This window comes from Elaeis guineensis, chromosome 1 (genome assembly GCF_000442705.2).
Source record: "Elaeis guineensis isolate ETL-2024a chromosome 1, EG11, whole genome shotgun sequence".
Taxonomy (NCBI): Eukaryota; Viridiplantae; Streptophyta; class Magnoliopsida; order Arecales; family Arecaceae; genus Elaeis; species Elaeis guineensis.
Window position 1 is genome coordinate 163,245,563 of NC_025993.2, and position 13,203 is coordinate 163,258,765.

A 13,203-nucleotide genomic window follows, 5' to 3' on the forward strand; every position below is an offset into this window, starting at 1 on the left:
CATCATCTCTTTGGCACCTAGGGACGGTGAAGAAATTAATTGGAATGTTCTCCTCAATCTATTTTACTATGTAAAAATGCTCATATGCTTTCTTTGTGGAAGTCTACAATTAGACTCCATGCCATGTGTACTGCACATGCCATGCTCCATCAGAACATAATACATCATGATGAGTCACACTCTAAACAAATTTATATGAATAGCCGTACGATCAAAAAGATCAAATTAATTGCCTCTCAAAGGTTTACCAAAAGCTGGATTCTCCCTTCAAAAATTGTCCATAGAGTTCATAAGAACATGTTAAATAGCTGAACTTGAACAAATGAGAAGTAGGTATATATGTTCTTTGAAAAAGATAAGACTTTAAGGAACCAACAAAAATATGGTCCATCAGTTGGCACTCTTTTTCCAGTGCTGGTGCCAAGGAGACGTTTCAAGCTTAACCATGAACGGTGGCTTTTCCACCATTACTCCGAAAGAAGGCTTATAATTATTGTTGTTACCACTTTGTGGACCTAATATGTTTGGTCGAAGCCACATAAGGCTGGTACATTGCATGCTGATTGCCAGATGTGAGTCAGCATATGGAAATTCATTTGGGGTATCTGCTCCATTTCACACAAGATCGATAAAATTGACGTTGAATTCATGAGATAATCATGGCTCTTAATAGTGTCATTTAATAGGACGGTGTATTAGCTGAGCTTTCACTATCATGTACGAGAACTATCAATAAGAAACACATCGTTGTATATAAATATTCCTCGTTACAAAGAATGATGAACCTTGTAAGAGCACCATTCATTATTTGCATGATATGAGATTTGTGTAGCGTTTTAAACAAAAGAAGCTGGATAAAAGAGGCTGCTTATAGGAAATTCATTCTACCATCCTTTAACTTAAAAATCAAATCGCTGGGAATTATTTTTTCAGTTAATGTTTACAGACAGATTTTTTTTTTTTTTTTAAATAAAATGTCACCAGTCTATTCACTGTAGTCCTATGTTTTCTCGAAGATAATGAGGCATCAGCTGATAATGAGCAACAAAAATCTAATTATATTATAATGGTTGTATTGATCATATGATCGGCTGGGTAATGGTGGTGGAATACTGGTGAGAGCATTTGTATCCAGGCAATGACTTCAGCAACACTTTTTTTTTTTTAACAAAAAAAAAAGAGAAAAGAGCCACAGAAAATGTTCGATAACAGTTATCCTATCAACGTAGACAATGTAGTGAATACTTGGCGAAGACTGTTACGGCCACCATGGTAATGATGATCTAATTGTACAAGCATCACTGCTTGCTTTGTATCAACCTTGCTCCTTTCCTCAGCTGTCGCCATGTACAAGCCACGGGAGAGAAGCCGAACACTCGCGTCTGACTTAGGGATTATAGAGGCTGGGCTTGAGCATGGCTTTGGGCTTGGCCTTGGCCTTTCCCAACCCTGGAGGAATCTCAGACCACAAGTGCGCATGTCAGTTTATATAATAACTATTTTAAAACTTATTAAACCTCGACTCTACATAGATAGCTCCCATTTAATCAATTTCCGAGACGAAACCAAACCCTCGCCTCACCCATTCTCAGCGTTTCTTTACGGGCTCAGGCCGCAAAGAACTTCACGTCCCGCAGCCTTAAAAAACTCAAAAAAATAATTTATATATATATATATAAAGGGCCTACTCCAGGCACGGGTGGCCCAAAACCCGTTTCCAACCCTACCCCACCTGGAATTGAACACCGCAAACATATATCAGCAATAAGGTAAAGCCTTACGTAGAACAAATACTCCATGACGATAGGTCTCATGAGCCATGCCAATAACCTCAGCTTAGGCTAGTACATAATTAGGATTACTGAAAACGAAAGAATTCTTAGTACATGCACAGCACCAAAATAGGCAATAAATGGTAACTTTCAAACGGGAATGGAACTTCCGGGACCTCAGTGACTTTAGCAGATGTACAAACCACCCAGAATTTCTATTTTAGGAATCAGAGATAAATGATTCCATTACGTATGACCGAAATTATAAATCATCTAAAATATGATTGGGAGATATAAAGCCTGCTGAGGTACATGATCCAAAATTTGAAATATCTATACATAACATTACAAGCCTTCTCATGTCTTGCTCTAGGCACAAAATTCCTCAAAAAAAACAGCTTCATGCTCGTACGAGGCCGATGAAAGAAAGACTGCAAATATATATGCTCTACGACAAGTCCCATATACAGCCCTGGAGCCAGAAAAATCAATGCGATATATTTTCCTGAAGGTGTGATAATGATACCTGAATCGCTGGAAAAACTAACACCATAAAATAATTTCGCATAGATCCGAAGGTCCAAAGGAGAAAGGGAATGAATTAGTTGCGATAGCCAACTCCAAAGTGAAACCTGCTTGCAAGTTTATCGTTAAACGCATATTCTAGGCGCAGAGGCCCTAGGGGCGAGTCGACACGAATGCCAGCCCCAAAGCCACAACCATTCCCAGGTTTTCCCCTTGCTCCAGCCGGATCACCTGATCAAGCAACAGCAAGAAGCAAAATGATGAGATCAAGTGATAAGCGTTATTCATATTATGCCCCACCGAACTGCCTTCATTTAGCTATTGTTATGGAAAATATTAACGACTCCCGAATGCCACTATTGGTGTGATACAAGACTATAAATATATGAATCAGAAATATCCTAAATATACTACCCAAATTGTTGTCTCAACATAAACACAATTCTTCTACCAAAAAAGGCAAAAAAAAGATGTGGCTGAGACCATAATACAAAAGCAAAGGACGAAAAAAAATGAAGTCTTCCCCCGGCCGATGATAAAAAGCCTACAGAAACAGTGCTTTTTAACCATCGCCTGGTTTATGTTGTTTTCTTCATTAGCTTAAGGACAAACATGACAGAAAATGAATAACAGGGGTTGAAATAATAGAACAAAGGGTTTACCACGCACTGTAGGGCCTGAACCAAGATCATTTCCATAGTCTGCAAATAGCACGCCTTCTACTGGCCCAAACTATAAAAGAAACAGAATAAAATACACAAGCAGGCAATTATATACGCAAATGGAATAAAAGAAATGGAAACATCATAATGGATGTGCATGCATGCTCGTCTATATTTACTCATATGACCAGATTCATTGCATATAATGATTTGCAGGGAATGATTCAGGATTGATCCAGCATCTACATCAGCAAGATATTCACTACAGCTGATCTAATATGATTTAAACAAGAAAAAAGAATTGCATGGTTTAGACTTCAAGCAGTGAATTTTTAAGGTTGAAACTGAACTATGATGAGGAGCTATAACAGAAGGATGAGTCAAATTTCTACATAGTAAACCGAGTAGTGGTCTTTGAAACATAGAGATAAATATGCAGGCAGCAATCAGTGGTCCAACTTCCTAACCAAACAAGTTCAGTTAGACAAATGGTTTCTCTATAACTGGTTGCAGATCAAGATAATTAAATGTTTACATGAGGCCTAACAGTGGAAACAACAAAGTTGTACCAAAAGAAACGAGCTTTGATGCTCACATTAATGGAGCTCTTTGCTTCAACTCAGAAATGTAGGTTCCTTATCAATGGCTTCACATTGGCGAACAAGAGAAGGCCATTGGCCCATAATATCGCCAGAACTGTAAATCTTAAGGACGATGAGGCAATGGTTTAAGTAACTGAGCTGCTCCCGCCTATGGCTGCATCCAGATAGGATGACAGGCCTGCATGGAAGCTCACTGACCGTAAGGGTTTCACAGTGTCTTCATTTTACAAGTTTGTGAACAAAGGAGGGTTGGTTTGTCCTTCTTACCATTGTTTGTGGAAGATGGGGGCACCTCCTTAAGAAAATCAAAATCTTCCAACAGTTGGCTCTTCATAATTGAATTCACACCATGAATTCCTTAGCTAGAAAAGTATGGGTGTTGGATCAGGCCTGCATGCTTTATGGGAGAGCAGAAGAATCTTTTAAACCTATCCTCATTCACTGTTCATTTGCAAGAGAGATTTGGAACAAACTCCAGTCTGCATTGAGAGTTGAAGGATGACCTGCCACCCTTCCCTTGGCTTGGACACTTGGAGGAAAGCAAGATTAACCTGCCATACAACGAGCTTGGGATCAGATGTCCCTTGCTGTTTGCTGTTCTCCATGGACTGAATGCAACAAAAGGGTCTCAGTTGTGGTGGCATCGGCTTGAAGCTTTTCATTACCTAGAAACAACTTTGTTCTACAAAACGTGTTCAAAGTCAATCTGATGTAACTCAAAAGCTGGATTTTTTATGTAGTGGCTGTATATTCTTTCTCATGACTAATAAATGGAGGAAACTCGATTTCCTCCTCATTCTCACACAAAAAAAGAAAGAAAGAAAAAGGAAGTTCAAGTTAGCTAATTAGGAAGTATTATACCATTGGTTGATTTCTACTCCAGTCTTGGTTATTAGCAATGGAGGTTTAAACCTTCTAATAGAGAATAAAATACAATCCACTAATAAACTCTCATTCTTATAGTTCACCGGAAAGATCAATCAGCAAAGAAGTAGCAATTTGTAATAGGTGGACACAAGAATCAAATTACCATGCGAAAGGAGATTTCTCCACTACCGACCATGTATGAGCGACCAGAACCCACAGCACCTTCTTCATAACCCCTGACACTGTTTATCCCACCAATAGCAAATGCTTCATGAGGCGGAAAATTTCCAACAACATGGCCTCCGGATACACTACAGCATTGAAAGACTGATGAGCATAACAAAAAATGGCACTGGAAGTACCAGCTCATTAAATGTAGATAAACCTACTGTTGAGCAGCCTCATCAATACCCACTTAACACTTCCATAAAATAAAATGATGACCCATCTTATTCTCTTTTTTTTATTAAAAAAAGGGTGGGGGGTCACTGAGCCAAAAGAAAAATTAAACAAAAATAGGAATAGGAAACTATTTTTGAAAAACAGCTATTTAGCAAACAGGGTTCAACATGTCAAAGAGCAATGCCACAAAGAATATTATTTAGCTAACATTAAAATGACAAAATGGTTTCAATGAATATCTTTGACATCAAAAGATTGAAGGCATGTGATGTCATACCTTAAAAGAAGTCGAGCAGGCCCAATCTCATACCCTTGCCTAGCACGAGCACTCACTCGATTAAAACATAACCACTCAGGAAGAACAGGAAGTCCTTGTTCCATGTTGAACACAAACTGCAAGTAAGGTGGTTATGGAAGGCCAAATGAGACGAGCAAAGAAAACATGTATTTATAATTGTTTATTCTAAGAAAAGTTTGAGACGAAAGAACGAACTGTTGAGGAGCTATGATCACCAGAATCTGTATAGACACCTTCAAACTTTGCAATTAGCATGTCATCATAAGCATTGCCACTGTAACATACAAGAAAGAAATAAAATTCAATGAAGATAGAAAAATAGATAAATTAAGCCAAAATATTATGATGAGATGATGATGTAGTTAAGTAGTCTATATCAAGTTCAGATATCCAGAAGAGCAAAACAAAACCCTAAATACCTTGCAGTTAATGGACTGTTGTAAATGTCTCTGATTATGGGATTGCCTTTATCATCACGAGCACCAGCATGCTAAGAATGATAAGAGTTATTACAGGCAAATGTGATGTAAGAGGAAAATAAATAAGACAGCATACAATGAAGCAAGGATCAAAGAAAAGAACATAACTGAAAATTTATAAGATTTTATCCAAAAAAGAAAAAATCAGCCTAATCATTCAAGGCTTGACCATTATGATCATGTTTAGATTTGTTCCCTGTGGTCCATATCAAAAGTAATGATTTTATACTACTTTAGAGGTGTGATAATAAGAATGATAGAACCTAGGGTATCAGTATAATATGCAAGTCATGATGAGGGTTAAATGGATTAAGCCACAAATCTATTGATGCAATCCCTGCAAATAAATTATAGAGATATTTCAAAGGTCATGCAAAAATTTGTTTAGAGCTTTCATTCAGAATTCATGTGCTCGTGTCAAAGATTTCTATAATACGAGCATGTTTCAAGAAGCTTCTCTTCTAATAAACATATGCTTTAAACTATAATATGTTTAAAGTTGGAGAACGTTAACCATGCACATGATCCCTATTAGTCATCATTATCATTTACTCCGCTAATTGAGGAAGAAAGTTTAGTCAGTTGATAACTACAAGCATGCCTCTTTAACTGCAATATTTCATCACTATATGTTGGTATTTGTATCATCAGTTTTCATATATATATTGGGAGATAAATCACTTCCAACAATAGTATAGAATCTTGGGAAATGTTGACATAGCAACAAAGGTATATGCCAGACAGGTTTTGGATATGCAGAAAAGATGGCAGTAACCCAGCAAATCATACGCGATAAGTGTTAGCGTTAAATACAGGCCAAATGGGGGAAAACGTAGGACTTTTTTCAGAAACATTAGCAGATTCAATTGTCAACTCGAAGTCAAAAGATGAAAAGTCAACATCAAGAAATAATTCAAATTATTTCAAAGAAAGTACCTGAAATATAAGCCCAAGTGTTCCACTCCACTTGGGCCTGACAGGTTGACTATACTCAATTCCAGCAGTAACACGTGCAATTGTTGAGGCCACCACGAGCAGATCGGATCGTCCCATGAACAAGTGATCCCGGAGTCCGAGAATTCTAGTACAAAATTTGCACTCCTCAAATTAATAATTATTATAGTGTGATGCGCATGCACCCGGAGCATATAAAGATTACCTGAATCATGATTGTTCTAGATGTCCTCTTATTGTCTCCTTGGATCCATGGGTCAATATACTTTATGCGAAATATTGAATCAATTTGCCCCCTTTCTAATGAAAGGTTGAGTTTTTGGTTCCTACCAAAAACATTCCTATGCGAATATGCAAAGCTGCAACAAGATTCACATATGAAAAGAACAGCAGAATACCAACATCTTGTAATTCAACTACATCCTGAATGTCAGATCCTGGAAATAGAAGGAAAATTATTTTGCACTGTGATTACATTACATAAAAAGTTCTTTTTTAAATTGCTAACAGTATACACACTTATAGCAGCTGTTTTAGATAATATCAATAATTGTCTAAAGCTGAGAAAAGGGACTTGACTCGACGTACAGATATACAACATAATACAACTAGCCCTCCACTGTTGAGAAAATATGACACAGGCAAAGCAAATGCAACCTTAAAAGCAACCCTCTTAGATAATATTTAGTTTCTCATTAAATGAAAGAGCCTGTTGGCTTCTCTTAATCAAATGAAACAATCTTATCTCAAGTACACTAAATAGAAGCCTAACCGAAGTGAAAAGCATTCAAGGAAGAATGACACACCATATTTAATTAGACACTGGTATAGTCTTTTCCAAAGCTATTATATGATGCTACTAGTTCTAGTAGGTGAATGTAGCAGAGCCATAATGTCCAACTGCTTGAGAAAGTTCGATCTTCTTATCAAAAAAAAGAAAAAAAGAAAAAGAAAAGTTCAATATTAAGTAAAAGTCATTTAATTGACAATCAGCTGCAAAAGCATTAAGTTTATTCGAATTAATGAGGAAGCATCTATGCATAAGTTATCAGTCCCATGAACATTAATTGCCGCTCAGTTCAAATTAGCAGAAGTGGAATTGTCAGAACAGGCTAAAATATTTTTCATGCAGAGGGTATTCATTATTTTCCAAAAACACCCATTGCCACCTAATGATGTACCCATGAAAAGGAACTCATGGTAATTAGCAGCAATCTTTTGACCAGGCAACATTATCCTATCCAAACAACTTTATACCCCAAATTGAACCCTATGACAACACACTAGCACCCACAAGAAGCATGTCCTAAAGCGCATCATGATTCCACAAGCAATTCCATTACATGGGACTAGGTGTAACTATAATGAGCATGCCATATTGAGTATATGTAGGATTTGCAAATAACTCGAGCACCCTAAGAAACTCTTCCAAAGAAACTAGTCTTTTGGAATTCTTAACAAACCTAACACAGAAAATGATGTGCATAGCTACAGTCTGCAACATCTACAAATTCAGAGAATTTTTCTTTTCCAATTTTCAAGTTTCAATACGTACTACTTTCCCTCAAACATACTTTCTGGATCATAAATCAGTCAATCCACTATCTGAAGCAAGATAGAACCAACAATAGAACATTTTAAGTCAAAGGCAAGCTGAACACTAAAAAATGTACAATATGACATTTTGAACCTGAAACATCTCTCTTGGGCTTACTAGAGTCTGACATATGACTCAATGACATAGCTGAACTCCAAAACTCATCTCCTCAGAAAACTCAGGCTACAAGAATGATCGGAGATGGATAGCCTCACCTGTGAAGAAGCCTCCTTTATAGTGGTTGAATAAGCAAGTGAAAAGGTATGGTACCACTCATAGAAGCTGACTAGGGATGTTGCTAGATGACTGGGACCAAATATTGATACTTTAGCATCTCCCGTCTTCAGAGGAGACTCAGCAGCAAAATTTGGTGAAGAAATGTCTTATGATGCCCCAATATTATGTGATTATAAATTTGTTTTGAGTTTATGGAACTAGTAGGTTAAGACATGCAGTCTCCAGATAGGAAATTCAACAATTTTGGTGTAAAAAAAATAATGTGTCAAAAATCTAATTGAGTTTGTGATCTAATGTTACATAGGCAGTAGTAGGCAGGTACACCGGTTTCTTGCTTTGGTATAAAAATAGTTGGAAACAGACTGTCTTGAAAACATGAAACTTTTTGGAAGCAAGCTACAAGTGCAGGTTGTAGAGTATAGGATGCATGAAATGTTGTACTGCAATGAACCACCTGGTTCGGGGTCGAGCCATACAGGGGTGGACTGGCATGGTTCCCCTCGGTTCGAGAAAAGAGAGGAAGAGAGGGAGAGGGAGGGATAAAGGGGGGAAGAGAGAGAGAGGGGAGGCGAGGGAAGGAGGGAGAGGAAGGCAGAAGGAGCCAAACAGCGACTGGCGGCCCTATATTTTATTTCAGGGCTTCAAATTGAAGTTGGCAGGTGCTGCCAAGGAGCCCTGGCCCTTGTTTCGTTCAAAACAGGAGAACTGATGGCCCCCTCTACCTCTCTCCCCACCCTTCTTCTCCCTCTCCCTCCCCCCTCTCTCTTCTTATCTTTCCTTCTCCCCCTCCCCCTCTCCGCCAGCCTTACTATGCAGGTGCGGACTTGGAACAGAACGGCATAGTACTGTACCGCACCATATTGCTGGGCAATCGATATGGGTCTCAATAATGGCACAACATATCTTGATAATATTTCTTGAAATTTTGGTTCAACAAGCTGCAAAGTTTATGCAAATGAACCTGACCATAGGATATAAGAAAATGACGACCAATATATCATGCAGAGGATCAATGTCAAATGCATAAGGGTACATTGCTAATGTGAAAATTTGGAAACAAACTGCATTGATGAACTTTTTAAAAAAAAAAATCTTTAACATTACCTTCCAATCAATCCTGCAAGAGGGCCATTTGTGATCCTACAAACATCATTGCAAATAATTATTAATACAAGATGACCAAATATTAACAGATCAAATACAAAAATATGTAATGCATTTCTTTAGCGACCATTTGTTGTCCTACAAATGTTGCAGCAAGTAATTATTAATATAGGAATGCCAGCAATTAACAGATGAAATTTCTTTAGAGCATCACTTACCCATATGAAATTCCACCACCTGCAGAGAAACCACCACTAGGACGCTCAACAAGATTCATTACTAAATCAACCTTGCGTGGATCTGCAAAAGTCCAAAAGGGTATGAATGTAGAGTAAAAAAAAAAAAACAGATCATATCGCTCATGATTTGCTTTCAGCAGCAATTGTTGAAGATGTTAAGATGGCATGTAATGTCTAAAAGTAATTGCAGAAGAGAAAAGATTTATCAACTGCTTGCAAATTGCAGGCACAAAATCTGGAGCCTATCAAATTTTCTGCAATGACAAAGTGCAAAGCACACAACATAGATTCACAAAGTTACATACCACCGAGTAGCCATAAAACTACCCAGCTAAAAAAATAAAAGACCCAAATACGCAACAAGTATTCAAGACCCAGTGGGATTTCGTACAGGACATCGAGAAAGGGCACCATCACAAGTGTCGGGATGGGGACCATCCCACTGTCATCCCAGCTTCATGTTAGGTTCATTCCACGACACCCTCCATCCCAAGTGTCAAGACAAGGCATGATGGAGCACATCCAGTTCCACTAAAAAATGGAGATGGCCCCATCCAATGGCATTTGAGTCATTGGTAAAATGTGTACTTTCATTCTTGTACCATGTATACTAATCTTTGCCCTTTTCTATATTGAGGAATACCACTCGCCTTTTAAATGTGAGACAAAAATTTAATCCAATTTTCCTATTCACAGAACAACTGTCTCTAGAGCAGGGAAGCTTCAGCTTTAGAATTTGCAACCTCATTGAACCACCTGAATGTAGCTCAATAAGCAATGGCCTACTTTGTGAAGATTCTCTAGCAAACATGGGTTGAAAATTTTGTCTTCATTTGGTTTTGCACCTCATACAAACTGCTGCATTTGATTTATTTTCAGTTCACCTGTCTATCAGTGCCGCCAATTCATTTGTCACACCCTACAACTACAGATTACATAGATTGTTTCATATTATAGAGGTTACTGTTTTCTTTTTAATACTTTTGCACCTCTTGGAAAATTGTAAATGCTTAATGTACCGTGCTTTTAGCATTCCAAAAGCAGCAAGTTATTCCACATATTAACATGTATCCTAGCCCTCATTTCTTCATCTCCAGCTCCAGCTTCCTGCTCCTACATGCCAAAACCAATCTTAACTTTTAAAATTGAAAACAGTTGAGGTCTTGCATGCTAAATCATCGATATGGTCATGTCAGCTCGTTCATATTATATCACTTAAGCAGCATTTTAACACTTGATACATTAACACAATAAGAAATCTGAGATGAACTTTTGAGCTGCAAATCAGTATGGTTAATTTTAAATCCATTGCGAATGTTGTACAATCTAAAATGTGCAAAAATAGATAAATGCATGATTGATTAGAAAAATTTGTGATGATATATCCATTGTGAATAAAGTTAAACAAAAAGAAAAAAAGGGAACTAATAAAGGTAATTTACCTCCAGTAGGCTGAGGAATAATTGTAACATCTTCCATAATTCCCATTGTTAGTATTGTCTCAACATCTCTTTTTCCTTGGAGTCTACTGTATACCTAATGCACAAAGTGTTGAAGAGATAAAAACCTTATCAGCCAGGATGATGGATAAGAACACAACCATATACTTCAATATAAGATATAGTTGTTCTCCCCACTAGAGAATGTGAGACACAAACATATCGAACAAATCAGTATATTTGGATAAAAATATTGTCACTCGCAACTAGAGCACATGAGTTACAAGCACACAGTTTGTTTTTCGCATGCTAATTATGATAAGATCATGTTAATTTGTCTTGCAACAACCAAGCAGGGGAAAAAGAAACATAAGCCAATTTTGATATCATTGTGGTTTAATCTTCTTGCCATGAAAAAAGTACTTTGCAAAAATGACATATGATTCCATGCGTAGATATATATGCACAGAGTTAAGAGATTATTTACACAAAACAGCAAAGAAATTGCAGTATTTCCTTCAAGGCATCAATCTTCAAAAAGTTGGTTTGTATATTATGATTTGTACCTTAGACATAAATGCATCTTCAACATTGCACAACCTCTGAACTTTCTTTATAAGGAAAAAAATAAACAAAGCACGAGCCATAACAACAATCATCATAATCATCAAGATATATCCCAACAAAACAAAGATAAACCTATTTAGATAAGCCCATTTGAGATATAGCAAAGCAAACACTCTCATCCAGGGACTAAAGAGCCACATAAAATGAAGGCCCATGCTTTGACCTGTCCTTTCTTTGTTGTCAGTTGCTGAAGTATAGTCTCTGGCCTTGTCTTCCCTGTAGTTGGTTCACCGCTGAATATAACCATATAGAGAATTACGGTCAGCAAACAACCAATACAAGTGGTTACAATAATGCTTTTTGTGATTCCAAATGCACTAAGATATGATTCTCACGTCCTTCTATCAAGGAACTGAATGATGATGTTATTAACCTCGCTTCAGAGACTTGCAACCTAAGGATTCCTCCTGAAAGAATCTCAGCATATGAAACCTGAGAAAACAATCCCGCCCAAAAAGGACCAGTGACAGATTAATATCATCTTTTGAAAAAGGCTTAAGAAGTGAACTTGCAAGGAAAATAATGACTACAAATCAGACGCCACAGTAGACAATAAAAAGCTATTTCACAACAGTAAGTGCAGTGAGTACCAACCAAACCAGATAGCCCACGGTCCGAATACCAGCCATTGATGGATTTGATCACTTGATCCAGATGCCTTATGTTGACTATTTTTCCTGCATAACTTGACACCAAATACTTAACTAAGTGCCCAACTGACAATAGCATCAACTGAAGGTTGCGAAGGCTAAAGAGTTGTGACTTGTGAGAGAATATTATTTTCCACCGATCATACTTCCACTCTTTCATCTAAGACAATGGATTGCCAACCCTCCATGATCTTCATAATCAGGGCAGCACTACCATGTCATAGGTCCACAGAGAATTACAGAAGGGAGGGGATTTATTTAACAAAAATCACCAATAATCTAGATGGAAGTTGGGAGAAAGAATTTAAACAATTAGATTTTGATAGAATATAATAAAATTTACATGGCAGAAGTTAATAAACCTGGCCATTAACAGGTGTGATAATCTTTGTAATTATAGTTTTTGTTACATGCTTTTATTGTGATGATTGGGCTTGGTTGCTTAGTCTTATTTTTCTGTTCTGTGATGGTAAGCAAACTATAAAAGGAATATATAAGAATAGACGAAAGAACCTGACCATATCCATCACGAAATGCATCCTCCACAACTTTAAAAAGAACATTTGCACCCTCACAAATCAATCCTCGACTCCTGATTTGGTTCTACCTGTTACACATCAAAGAAATTCACAAACTTGTGTCATGGAAAACCAGATAATCATAGATTTTCCTTTACAAGCCTGCAAGGTCTAGCCCACTTGTCATTTGATTCTATGATTTATGATAAATAGATCGCTTGAGGGCTAAAA

The 13,203-nt window shown here is 37.4% G+C and overlaps 1 protein-coding gene and 1 long non-coding RNA gene across 2 annotated transcripts in view; both read right to left on the bottom strand.

The window, feature by feature from the left end:
• Window positions 1-1,905: 1,905 nt before the first annotated feature.
• The window catches only part of LOC105039482 (outer envelope protein 80, chloroplastic-like), a 17,995-nt gene continuing 6,697 nt past the window's right edge, over window positions 1,906-13,203 (bottom strand). The window contains 9 exon segments of the mRNA XM_010915645.4: window positions 1,906-2,528; window positions 2,960-3,029; window positions 4,592-4,739; window positions 5,108-5,223; window positions 5,324-5,402; window positions 5,548-5,618; window positions 6,544-6,627; window positions 6,629-6,688; window positions 6,767-6,920. Coding sequence (XP_010913947.1) covers window positions 2,374-2,528; window positions 2,960-3,029; window positions 4,592-4,739; window positions 5,108-5,223; window positions 5,324-5,402; window positions 5,548-5,618; window positions 6,544-6,627; window positions 6,629-6,688; window positions 6,767-6,920 — 937 coding nt within the window. The 3' untranslated portion in view covers window positions 1,906-2,373.
• On the bottom strand, window positions 12,182-13,014 carry LOC140852861 (uncharacterized). The gene is made up of 3 exons (XR_012135781.1): window positions 12,973-13,014; window positions 12,399-12,481; window positions 12,182-12,236 (listed from the first exon to the last, which is right to left on the bottom strand). It is a non-coding gene; the product is annotated as an uncharacterized lncRNA (long non-coding RNA).